At 34.5% G+C, this 23630-nt stretch overlaps 1 protein-coding gene across 1 annotated transcript in view; it reads left to right on the top strand.

The window, feature by feature from the left end:
* Window positions 1–23630, top strand: part of IQCM (IQ motif containing M) — a gene marked incomplete at its 5' end in the record, with an annotated part of 244196 nt that overhangs the window by 87611 nt on the left and 132955 nt on the right. The window contains one exon of the mRNA XM_053658216.1: window positions 16773–16831. Within this exon, the coding sequence (XP_053514191.1) occupies window positions 16773–16831 (59 nt within the window). The remainder of the gene's footprint in view (window positions 1–16772; window positions 16832–23630) is intronic.

Here is a 23630-nt window from a genome sequence, read left to right as displayed (position 1 = left end):
AATGAATTGCTTCTTCTAAGCCTTCCAGCTCTCCCCTGTTTTATGCTAACAATTTGGAGACTGCTCTTAGCTGTGCAAATAAGTACACATTAAACATATTTCTTTGGGGAACACATCTGGCAAGAATAGACTTGATTGTAGAGAGCCCTGAATGCAACACTGGGGCCTTTGTTCATCGCTGTGTGAGAAATTAGGAGTTCAAAGGGCTACCGACCATGACTTTGACATAGTAGATGGTGCTGTGGGGATGTGCACCTGTCTGCAGATTTCGGAGTGGACTGAAAAGGAGACTGGGGACGCATTAGTAGGCCTTTGCATCAGTCCAGTTAGAGGTTTGTACCTTATCCTTGCAAACCAAGTGTATAATGGTGGGGAGAAGGCATAAGTTTCTAACCTTTCAATCTTAATATTTCACCATTGCATTTTAATATTTCACCATTGCATTTTAATATTTCATCATTGGATGTCTAACTGGCTTATTCACTAAGGATTTCCCTTCTGTTTTTCCTTTAAAATAATAACAGTCCTAGAAGGAATCAAGCACTAAGTTCCAAGTAAAACCTCCCTTACATTTTTTATTGTGGTAAAATAGACATAACATACAATTTACTATGTTAACCATCTCAGACCATAGGGTTTGGTGACAGAAGTGCACCCACATCGTTGTGTGACCAGCAGCACCATCCCTCTCCAGAACTTTTTCATCTTTGCAAACTGAAACTCTGCTCATTAACCACTAACTCCCTGTTCTTCCCTTCCCCCATCACCTGCAAACAAACATTATACTTTCTGTCTCTATCACTTTTATTTGTCCTTTTGTGACTGACGTATCTCACTTAGCATGATATCTTCAAGGGTCATCCATGTAGTGGCATGTGTCAGAATTTCCTTCCTTTTTAAAAAGGCTGAATAATATTCTCTAGTATGTATACACCACATTCCATCCACTCACCTGTCTATGGACACCTGAACTGTGTCCACCTTTTGGATATGGTGAATATTGTGACTATGAACATGGGTGTACTAGTAATGTGTGAGTCTCTGCTTTCACTTCTTTTGAGTTTATACCCAGAATTGAAAAACATGAACCATATTGCATTTATATGTTTAATATTTTGAGGACTCACCATGTGATTTCCCACAGTGGCTACACCATTTTGCATTCCCACTAAGCTACCCAAGTGTTCCACTTTCTCTACATCCCTATCAAAACTTACTGCATTTTCTGTTTTCTTGATGGTACCCATCCTTATATATGGGAAGTAGTAAGTAATCTTCATATGAATTTGTTCAATCATTCAAGACAAAAAGTAACTTGCAAAGTTGAGAATGTGGAAGCCTGCTTTGTTAAAAGAGGAGCAGAGACAGGGAACAGAAAACCCTACCATTGATTGTAGGAGGAGAAAAAATATATTCTGCTTTCAAAACACTCTATAGCTTAGCTGCTGTTATCAACATTTTAATTTGCTCACACAGAAAAGTTACTGTGTGCTTTCTGTAGGCTAAAAAAGACACTTTCCCTTAGAAGCCTGAAGTTTTTGTTTTCTTTTAAATGTATTTTGTATGCTTATACATCTTTAGCTCTAATTAAATAATAATTTAATGTTATATGTCCTTAGCTGTAATGTTTCATTTCTGCAACTGTGGTCTTATTATGTTAGAATTATATAAAAGTTTCCAACTATTTAAAGCAATGGCATATAGCCCTCTAAAACTTCTTTACATGAAGTTGAAGAAACTGTATCCTGAAGTTACTAATGCTACTTTTTATGGTTTCTGAAGTACTGAGATATTTATAGCCTTAATTATCTTGAAAGGTAATATTTATCCAAAAGAAGTGAGCGCTTGTGAACACAATCTTTCATGTAACATAAAAATATAATATTACATTGCCATAATATAGGAAAGACCACCATCTCCAACTTTTTATCACAATTTTATTTCATAACTCTTCCTTAAAAAGGCTTGCTAACTTCATTATAACTTATAAAGCAATCTTGAAACCCATGACCTGGAGGACTGTAGTTACAGGAAAAAACTCCAGTATTCATTATAATCTGAGATGTAAAATTTAATGTATTTGTCAATGCATTAAAATATGCTTTTTAAAAATAAGATAAAAACAAATATTGACAGAAGTTAACTTCTAGCTAATATTTCAAAGTACAGGACAGAGTACAGTAACTTTTATTTATTAGTTGTTCATAAGGCAAAGCTCTCCTCAGTGAGAGGTGAATTTCCCACGTTGCCATGGTTCTAGGGGTCAGGAAGGGTTCGCTGAGGAGCTGGGCCATTTGTCGATTCCCTAGACTGGGGAAGAGGTGACAAGCAGGGGAATGTCTGAGGAGGCTGTCAGCATGTATGGCTGGCGGCAACAGGGCTCTGCGGGCAGAGGGTAAAGAGAACAGGGCGCAGCACACACCTCAGGAACTGAAAGACGCCCAGTGTAACAAAGGTCATGTGCAAGAGGGAAAGTGGCAAAACCTAACTCAGTTTCCCTCATCCCAGAGTGCCTTGGAAGAAGACCTGGGATCACTTTATCTTCTTAGTCCTGGTTGAAAAGCCTTTGCCTAATCTTGGCACTAGCAAGTAAGGGATTACAAGCAGATAGAATTTGGTTTAACAGTTGGTTGCGTTATAAATTGTTTGGTGCTTCAAAAACACACTGTGAGTCCTCAGGGCATTTGGCTTCCTTCCCCCTCACCCCCCAAAGAGGAACAAGATCTGTGGAAGAGAGATGACAAAAGTCACTGGTCATATGTTTCTAAAAAACGTTTATAGCTTCATCTGATAAAAGAATCAAAAGTTTTCATTCATTTTGTAGGAAAATATTTTGAAAAATTGAAAATTTACAAATATATTATTCTTTATATCAGCTTAATTTTAACCATAAAATGAGTTGATTAGATTTTGACATAAAACTTCTTATTAGTTTTATCTGGGAAATTTGAGCCACTTGAGTAAAAGAAAATGTACAAATCCAAGGATATATATATATTTTTAACTTTACATATATATTTAACTTGGGTATGTATATACACACACACACACATATATATATATATTGCGATTCTTTACTAAATTATAAATTCAGCAGAAGGTATGCAGTCGCTTGAAAGGTTTTATCATATAACAAAAAATAATAAGTTAGCATGTAATATATAAAGCATCTTTGCTCATGTCTTTCTTTCACATTACAATATCTTATGCTCTTTACCTTTTGAGCTATAGATAAAAATTCTTTACTCTTGTCCTAGTTAAGATACTTATTGGGAAGAATTAAGGAGGTACTCCATATAAAATTTAGCAATAAATAGGTTAGTATGTATATTCAGAAGGAATCAGTCAAAGCTTATATTCAACATTATTATGATGTTTTGAAAGAAAGCAATTTTGATGAATGAAAGATATGGATGTAATATTACTTAGACTTACCACTTGATGACATCACAATCCCACTCCCACTAAATAATATTCAAAAGTGGAGGATTAGGTAAAAAATGGGATAATTTTAAATTTGTATTTTTGGATTAACTTACCTATATAGAAAAAAATCTTAATCTATAACTTCTCATTTCTTTTATTATAAAAGAACAATGAATTTTTACTTTTGGAAGTTACTTCACTGTCTTTCTTTACTGTGGAAGCCAAAAGACTTAACCAAATTTTTTCAATCATATTGACTCTTTATTCTGAGATATTCTCCAGGGAGAAAGATATGTGAGAGGCACGAGGTCCATCTGCATTAATAGTAGTGCCCAAAATAGTTCTAGTTCTACAGTTGCTGGTCATCATATGCATTCTTTCTGAGATAAGCTGGAGTGTAATTGTTGCCAAAACCTGAATGAAGGAATGACAAGATGAATGTAGAGAGAGCATCTGAGCAGATACTAGGTTAAGGGGGGGGGGCAGACAGTGCCTGCCCTGGGGAGTCCCACCTCCCCCAGCCTCCTGGGAAGCTAGGTACGCTTGTTCTCCAGTAAAGGGAACATTAACTAAATTTCTTAAAAAGTAATGAAAGAGAACAAGCTGTAAAAAGGCAGCCAAAAAAGGCGAACATCTGTTGCAAAACATGTCTCACTTGACTTCCTTTTAAATATTCTTAGGAATAAATTTATGAACTAGGAAAGGTTCAGCACTAATTAGCTTGTTTTCATCAAATAAACTGCACCAAACATGGATATAAATATGAATGAAAACTTTAGTAGCAATAATAAGTGGTCATAGGAAGTGCTGGTATTCAAGGTCATGGTCACAGGCTTTGGATATTGCTGTGTCTGTTGATATAATATTGATTTATATTTGTTGCAATTTGATTTTTTTAATAATTAGAAAAAAGTTTAACAAGTCAAGCATACTCATGAAACAATAGATAGATTAGATGCAATGTTCCTTCTTCAGTTATACACATTTAGGTTAATGAGATATTAGAATGATTTGGAATAAGAAATAAAGAGCTACTCAAAGGCAACACCAATAATAATAGTTGTAGTTTGTAGTAGCTATACAGGTCCATAACCCTGTATTAGAAATTCTTGTAGTCAGATATATTTTGGAATTTAGAAAATTTCAAACTTTAAAAGGTAAGATAAGTAGATCTTCAAATAAACATGTAATCAAAATATGTTAATATTTTCCATAAAGCATAAGAATATTTTCATGAAATAGGAAATGGTCACCATATTGGCCTTTTGTTGGTTGGTTCAAGTCAGGTTTTGCCAACAAAGGTCAAGTGGGTTAAATTTTGCCTCCATATGTGTTATGACAAATAGTTTCCAAAGCTTTTTGAATTTCTGAGTCTCAACTAAGGAATTGTAGACCCGTAGTAGTAATAGTAAGAGTCATAGCTGTAGTAATAATAATAGTAATAACAGTAGTAGTAGTAATAAGATGGATGATGAAGATAAGGAGATAAAGATATTTGTACATATTGTTAGGTGCATAAGAAAAGTACCATGATTATATATTTATTGTTCTTGATTGTTGGTGCAAGGTATCCTGGAATTAGTTTCAGAAGGTCTGTGTTTACATGATTCCAAGTGGCAGAGGCAGGCAGACATGATAATGCATTTCTGACAGATACTACTTTCTGTGAGAGTTCTTCCCTGAATCCCACCTAAAAGAGCACCAGTGCCTTTATTTTCCAACATACTCCAACCTGACAGTACATTCTGCATGACTTTATTTCTTTATTCTTGGCCTTCCTCATAAAATGTGGGCTTCATGAGGCTGAGATGTTTAGGTCATTGATGCAGCCCCAGTGCCTAGAATAGTGTCTATCATACAGCAGAGGTTCAGAAAATATTTGCTGAATGAGTGAATAATAGGCTGGTTGACATTTCTTCTAAGAGGAGCACAAAAGAGACCCAAGGTCCCAATGCAATGAAAATGGTAGTCATGATATTACTAGGGAGAGAAAAAAAAGAGAAAAAACTAATGAGGCTGTTATATAAATATTGCCATAATAATTTTTTTCTATTTAGTCAAAGAGTTGTATAATCCTTAATTATTTGTTCTGAAATAGATTTTCCTCATTCCTCCTCTCTGGAGTCAGTGGCCACACTCATTTTGGCAGGCAGTTAGTTCTCCTGTTGGTTTCTTTTCTTTTTTTTTTTTGTAAACATCTTGACACTTTCATTAGATGTCCCCTTTGCGGCGACACAGGCAAGGCAGCTTTCATCAGCATGCTGGAAAGCCACAAATCTATTCCAGGAGCACGAACCCAAAACTACGAGTCATAGGAGATCCTGGCATTGACAACTAGGTCATAGATAGTAAAACCTGGTTGGTAGAAATCACGAGGCTCCCATTCAGTTATTGGGTGAGGAGTTATTAAACCATAAAGATCCTATCAGCGACAAGAGGCTGTTTCAGGATGATGTCTTCAGTGATTGATTCCTATTCTGATTCCAGCTTAATCGTTGAATCAAACACATGGGACAACTTTCAATCCCAAATTACTTCAGGTTTTTGTATTCTCCTCTTCTGTTCTTCCTATTTCTGTTACCACATTTTAATGATCACCCGTAAAGCCTTTTAATGTTAATAATTTGTCACTTGTTAAAATAATTTTTATAAATTATATTTGCAATGCATGTATTTTGAAAAAGGCTTGGATAAGGCAAAAATAAGAAAATGAACCATAATGATTTATTCCACATTTTATTATTGTTCAAGTTATTATAACAACAAATGCTTTATAACCTTATTTTTTCTCTCCAAAATACATTTTAAACATCTTTTTTTATTAATATAAATTTGTATCATTAAATTAATAACAGCAATATTTACTTTTTGGATATAGCTCATTTTTAGTTATTTTAGCCATTGAACAAAGCTTTAATATAATATGGTATGCTGTATTTGTAGTCAAATATTTATGTATATTTTCAATTTTCTTAGGATAAGTTTCTTACAGTCAAATTCTCGATGTGCTTCCCCCTTTTTTTCTTAATTTTTTATGATATATTGTTAAATCAGCCTCCAAAGAAGTGTTGGTTTTGGATTTTTACATAGTTTTCACTGATTCTACCTCAGGAAAAAAAATACTCAAAGAAAGAAACAAACCAATAACCAACTAAAATTAGATAATTATATATGAAGTGGGCTTCGCATAGTATGATTATAGTAAAAGTCAATTATAGTACTTTATGTAATTATATACATATAATTAATTATGGCTATAATTAATACTTTTATCAAATTGTTAATGAATTCATTAAACTTCTTCCATGAAGAACTTATGATGGTCTATAAAAACATTTACAGCATGATATGTTAAATGTAAAGATACCAGGGTTATAAAAAAGGAGACCTGGAAAAATAAAGTTAAGATTTAGGTAGGTACACAAAATTCATAATTTGGTACACTATATGTTATTAATAAGTAAACCCCAAATTTAGCAGCTAGTAAAAAAACATAATAGTCACTTTATATAGGTATTTTTATAAAATAAAAGCAAGCCAGAAAAATGTACCAAGCAGATTATTATGAAGATGGTACTATAACATAAGTGGTGGACATTATTTACTCAAAATATATTTTCACAAAATGTTGTTAACATATTACAGTTGGCCCTTGAACAATGTGGGGGGTTAGATACTCCAACCCCTGAGCATTTGAAAACCTGTATACAACTTCTTACTACCCCCACACTTAACTACTAATAGCCTATGGTTTACCAGAAGCTTTACTAATTTAAACAGTTGATTAACATATATTTTGTATATTACATGTATTATATAAGGTCTGTCTGGAAAAAGTCCAGCTGTTCTTAATATAACGAGGCCAGTTTGAGTGACATTGATGTAACCTGGCAGCCAAGGAGAGTGGACTGGAATGTGCATGTGTGAACAATGACCTCATTGTACTAGTCAGTGAGGGCAGTAGACACCACCGAGTGAGAATGTGTACTATGTAGCCGCCATATTCAAAATGACTGAGCGAGCAGAGCAATGAATCTGCATCAAATTTTGCATTAAGCTTGAACATCACTCTGTGGAAACTATTCCAATGATTCAGAAGGCCGCAGGTATGGGCAAGTGGTGATTGGCAGCTTCATCAGCACCCACTTGTGTATCAAATCCAATGCAGTTTTTTGGTGAAACATCAAATCACCCAGGTGACTCAGCCCCCTTACAGCCCAGATTTAGTGCCCTGAGACTTCTGCCTTTTCCCCAAACTAAAGTCATGTTTAAGAGGGAAGAGATTTCAGATCATCAATGAGATTCAGGAAAACACAGTGGGAGAACTGGACTCAAGACACCTACTTTGAAGGGGACTGAGATGTCATTGTCCTATGTACAATGTTTCCTGTGTCTTATTCAAGAGATGTCTCTGTTTTTCATATTGCATGGCTGGATATTTTCTGAACAGGCCTCATATACTGTATTCTTAGAATAAATTAAGCTAGGGAAAAGAAAACATTATTAAGAAAATCTGAGGATGAGAAAATCCATTTACAGTTTTTATTGAAAAAGATGTGTGTATAAGTAGACCCACGCAAGTTCAAACCTGTGCTATTAAAAGGTCAGCTGTATATACTGACACTTGTTTTAATCATAAGACCAAAGCAAAATTTGGTGAAAGCACTTTTCCAGGAGTTGGAGGACTTCAGAGGTGTGGGTTGTTGTGGAGGAGGTAATGTGGAAATAACATGGTCCTAGTGTTCAGTTCTCTGCAGGTTTAGTTTAGATCAGAGATAGATTTTAGGGCATCTTGGGGATGAGGGGAATATTCTTCAGGGACTCCCCACTCCATCAGTCAGCAGCATTGCTATCATCTGGGAACTTGTTATCAATGTAGAATCTCAGGCCTCACTTCAAATTTATTGAGTCAGGATCTGTATTTGAAGATCAATAATTATTTATATGCATATTAAAGTTTGAAGAGCACTGTTTTAGATAATTTCTCATCATTTTGCTTGTTCAGTGAACTTCTGATAAAGAGACAATGTATACAGGTAATTGTTTTTTCAGATATATACCTAAAGTGCAGATACTCCACAGAGTCATGTGGTCAGATAAGAATGTGTTTTCCTGTGGAAGTTGAGCAGTGAGATAATAACCAATCAAAGATATCAGAAGCAGTCTCAGGTAATGAATGTCAAAACTGGCCTGGGATAATATGCCATAGATTTTGATAATAAAGCTTTTATACTCAAATGGATTAATCTGGACAATGTCGAAAAGCTGATATATCCATCTAAGTATATCCCGAGCCTCTGGAAGTCATATCTTAGTGATTTATAAGCACATTGCAGTTTGAGGAGCACTGTTTTATTTAATTCCTTATAAAAGTCTTCCAAAAAAGGAGTGATAGTCAAGTTGTAGCTGGCATGGGGGCGCCCTTTGACCCTGATGCATTGACGGGCATTTCTAAATCCCATTATGATTAAGTCCTCCTGACTTTCTACAAAATCACTGGATCTTTTCTAAAGAAACAAAAGTAGAAAACAAATTTATAAATCTCAAACAGTTAAATGTCTAACATAAACCCCAATACTATTTTGTTCCCTGTTTTCTGATTATTTTCGTAGATTAAAAATCTCCTGTCTGTATCATCAATTTCACCTGCTACATGAAACCGAAATCAGTTTGAACCCCAGCAACTCCACTTGTATGATCAATAGAAAGATATTAAACTCCTTAACCTCCTTAGGAAAAGGGGTAATTAAAGTATCTGTTTTGGCACAGACTTGGTGAACACACAAGAAGATGCACATAAAGCACAAACTAGATTCTAATTATTGGTTAAAACAAATCTCATAATGATAAACTCACGATTTATAAGCATTTCACATCCAGACAAATCTTGAACATGCAAAGGATTGAATTCAAAATTTTAAAATACTGTTGAGTTTATTACTGAAGTGTTTGATAATAAATTTATGACTTGGGAGGTTACCTTAAACCCAAAGTGGAAAATACATTAAAAATGAAATAAGCCCCTCACGTATGATTAAGCATCAGCTTCCACATCACTATGAACACAACATAATGAAATGCCCCTAAATTGTAAAACAAAAACTCCTCCATTTAAACTTTTAATTCCAGCTGATTGAAAAATATCAGCCATATGAATTCGCAGCTTTATACATTTTAAAAGTTCATACATGCGGCATCTGTTCAACTGCTTGGCCTTGCATTTTAGAGTTTCCAAGAACGCACACAAACCACAGGAGACTGAAGGCATGTGACCTCCTAGGCAGCTGTACTGCATCTGAGAAACCCACCGGCTCCTGAGATGCTGCCACTCTTATCTTCCTCGAGAGGAGAGACACTCAGCTAAAGCTCAATAATTTTTTTCTCCTGTATTGTTTTTTACATTTCTATATGTACATAGGGTCTACACAAACCACTATATTATGCATATGCGCATCTGTCAACAAATCTATATCTTAAAGAATAATAATGAAACACAAAACTTAAGAAATGGAGTTCTGTGGTGTCTATTCCTTCCTTTCATATCCTGAGGAAACCAGTCCACCTAATTTGGTTTCTTTACTTTCCTTTATAATTCTAGGGCACCCATCCACATCCCTAATTAGTGTTTTGTTTACGTTTACTTGTGTTTAACTTCATGTGTATGGAATCGTAATGTCTTCTCTCTCTTTTTGCTCAGCAGTGTACTTTTGAGATCCTTCAATCTTCACCCCCTGTAGTTCATTTATTTTCATTGATGCACAGCATCCCATTAAATGATTGTATTACAATTTAATTTACCTAGTTGCTGAGAGGCATTTGACTTTTCTTTTTAGTTATTTCCTTTTTAGAACAACTCTACTACATTCTTGCATCTCCTGAAATAGAGGTGCAAGAGTTTCTCTGGGGGAAGACTTCCCAGTGTCAGCATGAGCCTCACATCCTGTTGCTGGGATCAGGTAGATCCGGGGATACTGACCCCCTCAGCCTTGGAGGGAGGTGGGCAGGGCCTGAACAATGGGAGTTCGGTAACTCGACTAGTGAATAATGGATGGCCTCTAGCCACAAGCTGCCCGGAGCAAAATGGATGTGCTGGCCAGTGGGCGTGTGTCCGGCTTTTCCAGGCAATAGCCAACAGTTTCCTGTGCCCAGCAGCAGTTATGAGAGTCCCCATTGCTTCAGACACTTGACAACGCTGTATTGATCAAAATTTTAACCTTTGCCAATGTGGCAGGTATAAAATATCTCTTTGGGATTTTAATTCACATTTCCCTGACAAAAAGATTTTTTTTCATATATTACTAGGCCACTATGATTTCTTCTATGTGAACATCATACATTTGTATTAAAAAAGTACTTAGATGCATTCTGCCTCTTTTATTTTGTGCTTTACATCTGTTCTTTCTATTTTGTCCCACTCCCCCCTCCCCACACTTTTTGCTCATTTGTTGTCTTTATTGGAAATAAATTGACATATTTCCCCTTTTTCCATTTTTTTCTGGTGGTAGTTTGGCATTGCACTAGGTTTTTTTAAATACTAGTTTGGCATTTCTATTCTTGTCTTTACTTTTTATAGGCGGTTAACCTATAGTTTTAAATATATACATTTATCTTAGTTATCTTTACCCTCTTTCTACTCCATACAGAAACCTTAGATTGCCTTAACTACCAGAGTTTAGTTCTCTCTTATTTTTTAATCTCAAATATTAGACAAAATCATGTTGTTTTATGCTTCATTGCTTGTTTAGGTTTACTATATGCTTCCCAATGTATCTGCTATTATGTATAGCATCACAGACCTATAGAATGATTTTCCTTTTGAGCCATATACATCCTTTAGAAGTAAGGCTCAGCTGGGAGAAAAGTTCAACTTACAGTGTATTTTTCTCCATTTTAAACACACATCCTCAGCATTTTGAACTCATCATTGTCCTGTTTTCTGGCTACCACCATTACTGTTGAAAAATCAGATGTTTGTTCACTTGATTTTCCATTAAAAGTAATTTTTGTCGGACCTCTGTCTGCTTCTAAAGATTTTTTTTCGTTATTGTCCTGCTGTTTTATTATGAGGGGTATAGTATGGTTTTGTTTTTATTTATTCTGCTTTGTTTTTCTTAGTTTTCCTAAAGATAAAAATCAGTGTCTTTCTGCATTCTGAAAAAAATTTCTGCAGATACTATCTTCCTTTTTTCTATATAAACTGTATTGAAAACATTTTATAAAACTCTTCTTAGACATATGTAAGTCTTCCATTTCATTGCCATTCCCTTTTCTCCTCTTTTTTAAATGTGTCATCTCTTTGTCTCTTATTGATGCATCCCAATTCTTTTTTCCTGATTTACCTTATAGATTATGTTTCTTTTCATTTCTATGTCTGTCTTTTCATTTGCTACTCATCGAGTTTCCAGTTTTAGTTATCTATATTTTATTTTAGAATGTCTAGTTGTTACTTTCCAAGTCAGTTGAGTCAATCTTGACAATTTTGGTTCCTTTCATATATTTCTCTAAACATATAGAAACATTACATTACATTACATTACATTCTGCAGATCTTGTTTTACACTTTGCAGGTCTTATTTTAGATTCTGTATAATTACAGTCATTTGTCTTTGAGGTTCTGAATGTTTAGTGTGTTACTTCTTTTGAATCCTCGACTGCTCATTTTGTTATGTTTAATGACTTTTCTGATTGTGATCTCATTTTTCTTGGTATTTTATTGTGGATTCTTTGGGTTTAAACTGCGTTCTTCTGAAAATGATGGGTAATTGCTTTTATCCAGTACTCTATGGCACTACTAACCGGGAACCACTTTATTTTAATTTTTTGCCTTTCTTTTGGGGAGGTGGTTGTCGGGCATTCCAGGTAGTACAAATTGAGTCTCTAGATCCATGTGAATGAAGTGTTGTTATCAAACTTACTAGGGTTTCATGGTATCTCTTTTTCTTTTTCCTAATTTCTTTCTCTGTCCAGGGAAAATTTTAAATTCTGGCTTATACTCTAAGGACTCTACTGTACTTCCAGTACACAGCTTTTATTGAGGTGTTCTCAACTCTGATGTTCCTTCACATTCTGAGTGCCAGTGTTTGTCTCCAAACTTGAGGGCATGTAGTTCATTAAAACCCAGGCTTTAGGTTGTCTGAAATTACCATGCAATCCCCAAGGCAAAGGCAGTCTCCCAGGCTCATGCAATAGTGAATTCAAAATTTCTTGTTGTTGTCTTTGTCCTGGGAAGAATTCTGTTACTTTCCCATCAGCTCAGCCATGCATGTAAAATATCTTCCACTTTTGTCTTTAGCACTTACTATGGTATTGTGCTGTGATTTTGTCACTATGATCATATTTCTGGAAACAGCAGCCTTCTTACATCTTTTACAAATGGGTTTCAACCCTCAGAGGAACTTACACTGGGGTGGAAATTTCTCTCTCCAGCTCCCTTCTCATCAGACTTTCGATTGTCTCCTCTGTTATGCTTAAATTCCTACATATCAAAGAGGGAATTCTTAGTTGTGATTTCTCTCGGAGTAAAGAAACTTTGTCTAGTGACATAAATGAACAACCTGTGGTATGTTGGGTTGCCTTGTTCAGTCTCCCCTCATCTGAAAGTTGAATGGTTTATTGAGGCCACAGCCATTACAGGGTGACCCACAGTAACTTTGGGATCCCCCACTTCTCTTAGGAAATGTAAAGGAAACACCACACTAGAGACCACCTTTCAAAATGGAATCTTCTCTGGCTCTGTGAGTGAGATTGGGGCAAGTCACGGGTTCCCCTGGCCTGCTATAACTTCTGAGAAGTGGCTCTAAGTCTCGAAAATCCTCCTGTGGTTTGTGTGTGCTTTTGGGAGCTCCAGAATTCAGTGCAAAGATCCTGACCCATGAAAAATCCCACACTGGGGTGTTTGGTGCCCCCTGGTTTTGCATGCCTGCAGGTCATCAACAGTTTCCCATTTAAACCATTTCTTCTACAAGAATCAGCAGCAGTGTGAGGAGGGCAGCAGTTCACTGCTCTTTCACAGGAGGTGCTCAAGCCTGGCAGGAAAAGCATTTCAGTTTATTTCTCATGTTTTAATGTGAAATTTGTATTTTTATGTGTATATGCTAATAATTTTCTCTTTACAATGACCTATTTAAAAATAAACCTTTCATCTTACTTGGTGTGTTTATATATGTTTCTAGTAGGGTCACAAACCTGTTAAAAATTATGGAATTCTTTGCTACTTAGAAAATACCCTCTGATTTTGACTGTAAGTGCTGGGGGTGTAATATGCCATTTGTAGGTTACTTTTTTATAACAAACATATTCCAAAATTTCACACCAAGAATACAGTATAGAAAATATGTAGCATTTAGAAGAAAATGCAAGGCTTTCTCAAATAGTTCATCTATCATTTATCAATGCAAAAAATTAATCATTCAATGGTGAAAGACATTAGCAGAATTATCAAAAGGAAAAAATAATTCTATGAGATTTGGAAAGAAGAGAGGAATGGATGGATTAGACAGCTGCTTGTAAAACAAAACTTGAGGTGTGATAATATTGTGTAAATTATCAGAACTAGCCTGGTACCAGTTAAGTTGTGGAATTTGAGAAAAGATATTGAGGAAAGGAGTCTGAAAAGTACTTTGGAGTAAATCCACATGGGTTGTTAAAAATTTGAAAATTTTGACACAAGGTCTGATAAATGATTTATACGTTTATTCAGGTATTTAGAATGTGTCACTTTAAATGCATTGTCATGGAGAGACGAGGATCTTTAAGAAGTTTAAAGAAGCAGGTGGCCGGGTAGCTCAGTTGGTTGGAACATCATTCCTATATACCAAGGTTGTGGGTTTGATCCTCGGTCAGGGTACATACAAGAATCAACCAATGAATGCATAAATAAGTGGGACAGCAAATTGATGTCTCTGTCCCTCTAAAAGCAATAAAGACATTTAAAAAGAGAGAAGCTTGTTGCAGTTGAGATTTTTGAGGGAGAATGGAGTTGAGACATTAAAACAGAATGCACTTGAGATTCGAATATGTAAGTGTGTAGGAAGCTAAGAATGAGATAGACCCAAGATGCAGGACTGCTGTTGACTTTGCAAAGAGGAGAGAAGGAAAAAGTTCCTAAATCAGGTAGGGAGAAAGAAACACAATGGAGGTTGTGAAGACAATGCAGTCGTGAGAGAGAAACTGGCAAAAATCAGAGAACATCTTGGTAAGAAAAATCCCCCTGGATGTTTGTCTGAGTTTCTTTTACTTAGTTAGCAGCCTTCATAGGTGACACCCGCCCTTCATGATGAATAGCCTGCTAGTACTGTTAGTCTGGCCAAGAAGGAAGCAGTTAAAAAATTAGCTGGCAAGTATAAATAGTAGTATCACATAGGGCAGTGTGTGCCAGGCCAAGCACATTGCTGTGTGCAAATGTATGAAATATATAGGTTAAAAGTTAATTTTGTAGCCATGAATACATATCATGAAATATCTTGAGAGCAATAATTAAAATATAGGTCCTGCTCCATGTTTTATTATTGTCTACATGTTGCACATAAATATTAAAGCATACAATTTTATTCTTTAGAATCATTGTTTACTTTAAAAAACATGATCAGGGAACTCTAAAAATAACATATACTTGAGAGATTATGTAAACTAATTCTCAAGGTTATTATTGCATTCTAACATAACTATAGAAGAAAAGTTACTCTTTGGTCTTAAAAATAAATGGCATGAAATACAAATTAACATAAATAAGTTAGATGGCATTTGAGAGTGCAGTATCAGACAGAATGAAGAATTTATGATTTGTGTAAAATATTTAAGACAATCACTCTATGTCTCAATACTGAGTATTTTTGCAATCTGAACACAATTTTCTTTCACATTTCATATTTATGTCAATCCATTATACGTCCTAGGATTTTATATCAGAGCCTTCTTTGACTTCAGTTCTCAAATAGTGGTTAAAAGTATCTTTGAAACTTAAAAAGCAGAACTAAAGTAGGCATTTCTGTTGTGGCACATGAGCACACCTCATCTCAAGAGCCAAGACACTTTCTGTCCCTGACTGCTGATAGACTCTTGAGGGAGAGGGCAGCACCAACAACCTAAAATGCATTAACCTTTCACTGTGTTATCAAGATCACCTCAAATTCCTCTTATTCAAGACCATTTTCTCAAAAGCTGTTCTGTGCAAACTAATTGTCATGACAGATTACAAAGTGGGTATGCAGTGCTTTAATGCCTCTAGGTATCAGTTTAACCTTTAGATTATGCTAAATAACCAGAAATGCAATGGCCAAGTGATTCTGAAGTCTTGCAGGATTATATTCCTGAGTTTTTCTACTGTTGACTGATACAGAAGGACTGCATAAAAAGTCCACATTAGACACTCTGGTGTGATTGTTGAAGAGGTGCTCTTGAAGGTGACCATTATTTTACACCAGGCTTCTTTTGAAGAACCCATTTTTGCTTCAGTTACAGACATTGTAAATGTTAGAACTACTATGTTTTCTTTGTTGCCTGTGCGTTATTTGCCAGGCCTTCCATCGTTAACTACCACAGATCATGTGGCATACACAACAGCAATTAATTTTTTCAGAGTTTCCGAGGCTCGAAGTTCAAGATCAAGATGCCGGGAAAGTTGGTTTCTCCAGAGGACTCTCTCCTTGGCTTACCAAGATGCTTGCTGGTTTCTGTGTGTTCAGGTGGCCTTTCCGCTGTGCATGTGTGGCCCTGGTATCTCTTCCTCTTCTAACAAGGCCACCAATATGATTGGAGAGGGCCTCACCTTTATGGCCTCATTTAACCTTAATTACTTCCTGAAAGGCTTTATCTCCAAACATAGTCATACTACTGATTAGGGCTTCAACATATGCATTTTGGAGGAACACAGTTCAATCAATAACACTTTTATAGCTAAAAATTTGACAGTCAAATCTGTGTGACACGTCAAGAAATATCAGAAAGTGTTTGACATTATTGTTCTATACCTATTTTCCCTTGAGCTTGATTTTCTTTTTTTCATGTACTGTATATTTGGTAAGCTACCTTAAATCTTTTGTATAAGACAGTAAACAAATAAGTAAAGAAATAAATTCTCATTTGAATTAGATTGCATGTGTATTGGCCCACTGAGATGATCAGGAGGAATTGTGTTCTTGGGTAACAGAAGTTGCTGGAGGCAGTTCAGGAATCATTGTCCTCTGAGTATACTTACAAATTTATATTGTTGTCTAGGCTGATAATATATATTATCATGGACTGGTTCCTTCTCCCTTTGATAATGTAACAGAACATCAATAAGATTAAATTTTTGTAGACTATGATATTTTTTCTACTTATGTCAACTCTTCTTTCTCTTATTCTAGAAAGGCTTTATGAAAAGAGAGAAACTAGCTTTCAAGCCCGAACCAAAGCCAGAACCCAGGTACATTTTTTCTACTATAGCAGTAAAGTATATATTAATGTGCATGTTTTCGGTCTTATCTGGTCTCTAAGATTAAAGAAGTGTAGGTTTGTAATGTATCTTTTTCAATGTTCTAAGTTGGCTAAGCCAAGGAGAAATAACAACTTTCCTTTTTTCAAGTGTATTAGTGATCATTCAATAGATTAGGCTAAGGTTCACTCTGTCACATGTAGGAAAAGCAGTGTGAACAATACTCCATGGTGTTTCATTTATTAGAAACTGGGTACTGTGATTCACTACGGTAGAACACATTTCAGTGACTCTATGAGGGATTCTTAAGATTGCTTTGCTACTTTATACAGCAAATTTGTCAAGTAACTTTTGTGAAAAATGACAGACTTTGTGAGATAGATTGGAGAGTAAGATGGAGAGAAGGAACTGTAGAAACTTAACAGTGAAGTTTCTATAAGGGACAGGTTTCACACTGGTGTTTTCTTATTCACTGGTAATGTATTAATTCATTAATTTATCAAATTATATTTGAGTGCTGACTAGGTGCAAGGAACTGTGCCAGGCCTAGGGATGAAAACAGTGAAAGAGTAAACCTCAGAGACTGAAATTTGTCAACTCGACTAGTTTGGAGATCTAACTCCTTAGTAAATACAGCTTCATTTACATATACTATTCGGGCTACCTGTTCTTGCTTGACATCCTTCTTTAGTCCTCCTCTCAATTACTGAAAATGTGTCGCTATATAAGGGCCATAATCTCTCATCCACAATTCCAAAATCCAGAAAGTTCCAGGAAATAAAAGTTGATGCCAAAACGAAGGCTGTGCCAAAACTCTTAGTGACGAAATCTGACCTGAAGTGACAGGTAATTATGATCAATAAGTTTTTACATTTCTCACTTCATGTGAAGAAGTGAGAAACAAAACATTCATGTTTTGCATATATATGAATATTAATTATATTAACTAATTAATGTTAATGTATTTGATAAGAGAATACTGCCCCAGACCCTGCTTGAGTGTTATATGCTGTGTAGTATACACACTATATTAATTTCCTAACATTCGAGAAAAAGTGAATTTTAACATCCATTCAATTCTAAGGTTGGTATTGTGGAATTGCACTCCATGGTAAATCTAGGCCAAGTATGATCATGAAACATGCAATATAGTTATTTAAGTATCCAGTAAACAAATATTCTATTTTAGTGACAGGGACTTAGTAAACATGCAGTTTTATCCATGGAAATCTTAGATGGCCAACACCTAAGAAGTGAAGATTATGTTCCAGGACTAAGAAAACTGACTTAGTACTAAAAACAAAACAAACTGCTTCATTATAACAAAAGCATGAAACCAAGGTTCAACAATTTTAAGATGATAAAACCAGTAATTTAGTCACCTCCTAGAATATTTTTAAAAAGTCAACAATTCTTCATGGACAAGAACAGAATGCAGAATCTCCACAATGTACAGTGTTACGTATATAATAGATAACATGCTAGACATATTAAAAAACAGGGAAATCTTACTTACATCAAAAAAATTATTCCCAGTTATTGGAATTAGTAGACAAGTACTTTAAAGCAGCTATTATATGTGTTCAAGAATTTAAAGGAAAAGATGTTCATAATAACAGAGTATCCCAGTGCAGAAATAGGAAGCTATTTTAAGAAATCAAGTGGAAATTCTAGACTGAGAACTGTAATACCTGATATGACGATTTCATTGGATGGTTTGAACAACAACATACTAGAGAAAACAATAGAAAAATAAGTAACCTTATAGATCAATAGGGTCTAATCAGGAGAAGAAACAATAATTGAGAAAAATGAGCAGAGCCTGCGTGATCTGCAAGTTAAAATCAAGGGGCCTACCAGCTGTCAATTGGAGTCTCAGAAGCAGAAAAACAGAAAAAGTAGCTGAAGAAATAAGGGCTGAATTGTCTTCAAATTTGCCAAAAAAATCTTGACAAATGCAGGAAGATCATCATATTATAAACAAGATAAATGCAAAAAACAAAATCCCACGGGCAGGCACATCTTAGTCTAAGAGCTGAAAATTGAAGGCAAGAAAAAACAAACCCAAAACTTGGGAATAGCTAGAAAGGAGAAATACACATTTTACAGAGGGTGACATTTCTAGGAATGATAGATATCTTCTCATCAGAAATGATGAAAACAGAAGACAATGAAATTATGTATGTAAAGTGATGAAAGAAATAATATTAACTGATAATTCTATAGTTAATGAAGGTATCCAATAATATTAAGGTTGAAAATAGACATTTTCAGCTAAGTTAAAAGAATGAGAATTTATTAACAACCAATTTTAACATGTTAAAGGAAGCTCTTCATTCTGAAAGGAAGTGACATCTGATAGAAATTTGAATATATAGAAGAAATAATACTGAATTTAAAAATACATGATGATTAATAGAAAATAAAATATATTTTAAAATTTTCTTTAAAATCAACCATTTAAGACAAATTTATAATGTTATTATATAACTTCTAAGTTAGGGAGATGCAAATATATATCTAATGATAATTGCAAAAGAAATGGAGTTATACTCTTGTCAGTTTCTTTCATTTTACGTGTAATGATACTAATTCTAAGCAGTGTCTGATATAACTTAATAATGCAGATTGTAATTCCCAGAGCAACCACTAATATAAAAAGTAACAAGAACTACTATTTGTTCAACCCAAAGAGGACAGGAAAAGAGGACCGACAGGAGTAAATAAAAACAAATATGAAAATTGTAGACTAAAACTTAACTGCATCAACATTTATACTAAATATACTGAATATACTGTACTAATAACGCTTCAGCATAAATAAAGCAAAAATAGACAGGACTAAAGAATAAAATGGACAACACCATACTTATTGCTCAAAATTTTTACATGCTTCTTTTAGTACTTACTTGGTAATAAAATTAGTAAAAAGAAAAAATATGATATAGCAGGTTGGAGCAAACTATCAACTAATTTGACCTAATTGACATTTACAGAAGGCTGTATCCTACAACTGTAGAATGTTTTTTTTTAAATGAGCCTGTGAAATTCATCATAATGATAAGAACTGAAAGGAACGAAATATAAATGAAGCAAGAAAGCAAACTAGCGAAGCCAAAAGTTGATTCTTTGAAAATACTAATGAAATTTGCAAGCTCCTAACAAAACTGAGTAAGAAAAAGAAGAGATAAAACACAAATTACCAATATTGAAAATGAAATAGGTTTGGTCTTCTATATGCTATAGACATTAAAAAAATAAGAGAACAGATGAATAACTTTAAGTCAACTGCATTCAACAACCAGAATGAAATGGACCAATTCTTTGGAAAACAGACAATGTACCAAAACTGATATAGCCATAAATAGAAAATCTGAATAACCCATGTCTATTAAAGAAATTGAATTTGTTATCAAAAACCTTCCCACAAAATGACTTGCTTTAAAGAAAAAAAATAGTAACTGTCATATGTAAATTACTTTCCAAAGTATTTGATTATGTTAAAAGCAGCTTATCTCTTTGTGTGAAGTCTTTTTCTGTAAATGTTCTTTACCTGGTTAGGTTGATTGGGAAATATTGTTTTCCTTGTAGGTGTTACTAAGTTAAAATTTAGTGCAGCCCTTTCAACGATAAAAAATTGTATAGTCTGAAAGATGAGTGTTTATTATAGCTATTTTCCTGGAGCCAGCCAGCTAGTCTGAATTCTGAGCATTTTTGTGTACTGCCTACCATCTGTTGCAGGCATAAAGAGCTGTGGCAGGGTTGGAGAGAGAGATGTAGCTAATTTTTGCAGGGAGATCTTAAATATTTTAGAGAATGATGGTTGAAGGGAGTTTAGAGATCACTTGATTCAATCCTTTTCAATTTCACTCAAGGAAACAGAGATCCAAAAAGATTAGTGACTTCTTCCAGGTCACAAAAGTAAAAAATAACTTAGGAGAATCCAGTCCTCAATTCACTCTCTTCTCACCCGATCATGCTGCTTTTATTCTGTTTTTATACAAATTTTAAGAGCCTCTCCGGTGATTACTGAAGAGAAGAACATTGAAACAATTAATTAGCGTATCTAACAATGGGCCTAGTAAAACTTGTTATTGGAATAGTATCCTGGAATGAGAGAGTGTTAAAAAAAGTAAGACAAGGAAAATAAAGCAATATGTAGTAAACAATGTACAACTATAGATTTGTCGTTTTTATATACATACATTTCATTGAAAATATTTAAATTGAATAATATTATGATTTTTCTTATTTATTTGAAATCCTACACCATTTCTATTGTAGAAATTCCATGATACTTCAGAATCCAAATGTTGGGACTCTGAAGTTTGGCCTACAGGACTTTCTTGTTAGAGAAGAATTTCTCAAATACTTTCTGCTAGAGGCTTTCTCAGAGTCTGCATGAGGCAGAGTATTTTATAACCTCTCATCAGTTGTCAGTCAACTTCAATGAGGTACTGGCCAGTTTTAAAGTACTTTCGCATTTTAAGGATAAAAACTATGTCTCACATAGTTTACCACTGCCAAGGTACAGTATACAAGAGAGTTTGTTTTTCCCCTCTCTGTTCTTAGTTACTGAAAAAAAAAAAGTCATGGAATTCATTTACACACACCCACAAGCTTTGTGGGAGCCCTCTACAGTTGGCAAATAGGACTGGTTTATGTGCCCACTCAGCTGTATTTTTTAAGGAGGCAGTCACTGGCTATTAAAGGTGTGCATGCTAAGTTAATCCAACTAAAAAATGCTGCTGCTGCAGTTGATTAGGAAATACTGCCGATTTGTGCCCCATTCCTACCCTTGGAGGGAATGGAACCAGCTGCCTTACATGGATAAATAGTGGTAGATAAGGCAGTCATGATGATTTCTGTTCTGATCTTTAATGGCCATAGGCTAAAAGGCAAGTTTTCCCATTCCTATTTTTTTAGTTCATCTTCCCGATTTTTTCAACTGCAGAGATCTCAAAATTTGGAAGACTGGTAGCATATGGCATAGGTACATTTGATTGCACAACTCTCATGTTTCTCTGTACATGATGAACATGAGACTTTTCATTAGTGGCATTATTAAAGAATTAAAATGCTCAAATCCAGGACAAGATGATGAATTTACTGGGTTGTAAGTTCCACACAGTGGTTACTTGATTTTATTTTGGGGTTTCTGTATGTATATTTGTCTGTTTTTATGAGAAAGAAATGATCCTATTGTCTTGATTTTCTGATTCTTCTATAAACATTTCATACACACTTGCTCAACATTTATAGGATATACTTTTTATAGATGAACATTTTTTATACAACAAAATTGTTTGATTTCTGAATGAAATTTTCTATATCTTCAATATTTCAATTTGAATGGTAAATTTTGAAATTATCAGAACTCTATAAATTTCAGAAGATTATTAGAAATCCATAAGATTAGAATATGGTTGAGAAAACCTCAAACCTTTTGTAAGGGAAAGAAAGGCTATGTTAAATATTTCAAAGAAAGTCAAGCCATTTCAGTTCAGTTAGAATTGTCAAAGGAATATTTTTGAGTTTTATATATTTTAAAATGAAACACATAATGCACAACTTCTAAAACAAAGATTTAAAGCCAAATGATACAACTATTTTAGGTTTTTTTTAGAGATTTTCTTTATTTAATTTAAGAGAGCAGGGAAGGGAAGGATAAACAGAAGCATCAAAATGAGAGAAGATCACTGATTGGTTGCCCCTTTATACCTGTCCTGACCTGGGACCAAACCCACAACCCAGGCATGTGCCTTGACCTGGCTGTGGTTCAATCCACTGACCTTGTGCTTTGCAGGACAGTACCCAACCCACTGAGCCACACAAGTCAGGGCTTATTTTTAATTTTTTAAAAAGGTGATGGGTACATGAATTACAGTACATGTTGATTTTTTTAACCTTGATAAAGTTAAAGATTGAATGAAATTTGCAGTGGAGTATTACCTTCTCCTAACATTATCTTTTTAATCTTCTCATTAACTTCTTTATGACTAACTCATTTTTCTCTTATTCTGATTTGATATCTTTAATGTAAAGAATCAAAAGTAGTTTATATTATTAGGTAGAACAAGTAATACATTCATGCATGCTGGGCTTGCTTTCAATATCTTAATGAAAATTGTGAGCTAGGAGCTATATTCATTAGTATCCACTGTACTATTACCATGACATTCACCTTTACTTCCTTTTGAAAAGATTGTCTTTTTATATGAACGGTCTTCTTTGAGGCCCACTTGAATTTGTTTGGTAACTCTAACTGTATTGCATATCTCTGTTTTTTTCAAATGTCCTACTTTATTCCTCTAATAAAACCTTATTTTTTAAGTCTTTCTGCAGTTAGCTGTTAATCCCTTGCAGATAATGTGACTTCAGTGATACATTTTTATTTTGTTGAACTTCTAAATCACATAATTGCTTTTTTAAATGACTGACTTTTTCAAGTGTAGAATACAACAATTGATGGACCTTTAATTCATAGAGAAAAAATTCTATTGTTGATTCATAATATTAAATTTCTAGTGGTAACATGCTTGCAGGCTGGTCATCAACATTTAACCTTTTAAATATTTCATTTGTTTCAAGTCTGGATGATAAAGATGTTGTCATTTAAATATCCCATCTATGAAGTAAAATGTGCCTTTCAGAACCTCCAAATTCTTTCTTTTTTATTTTTAAAAAATTCTTTAAGATGTCAATCACCCAGAAGTTCATGTAGATGTGTATATGAATAATAATTATATACTTTCTCCTTCCTACTCTGTAGTGTGCAGGAGCTAAAAAG

Source organism: Artibeus jamaicensis, unplaced genomic scaffold (genome assembly GCF_021234435.1).
Source record: "Artibeus jamaicensis isolate MK-2021 breed Jamaican fruit bat unplaced genomic scaffold, CSHL_Jam_final scaffold_537, whole genome shotgun sequence".
NCBI lineage: Eukaryota > Metazoa > Chordata > Mammalia > Chiroptera > Phyllostomidae > Artibeus > Artibeus jamaicensis.
This window is presented reverse-complemented; position numbering and strand designations above follow the sequence as displayed.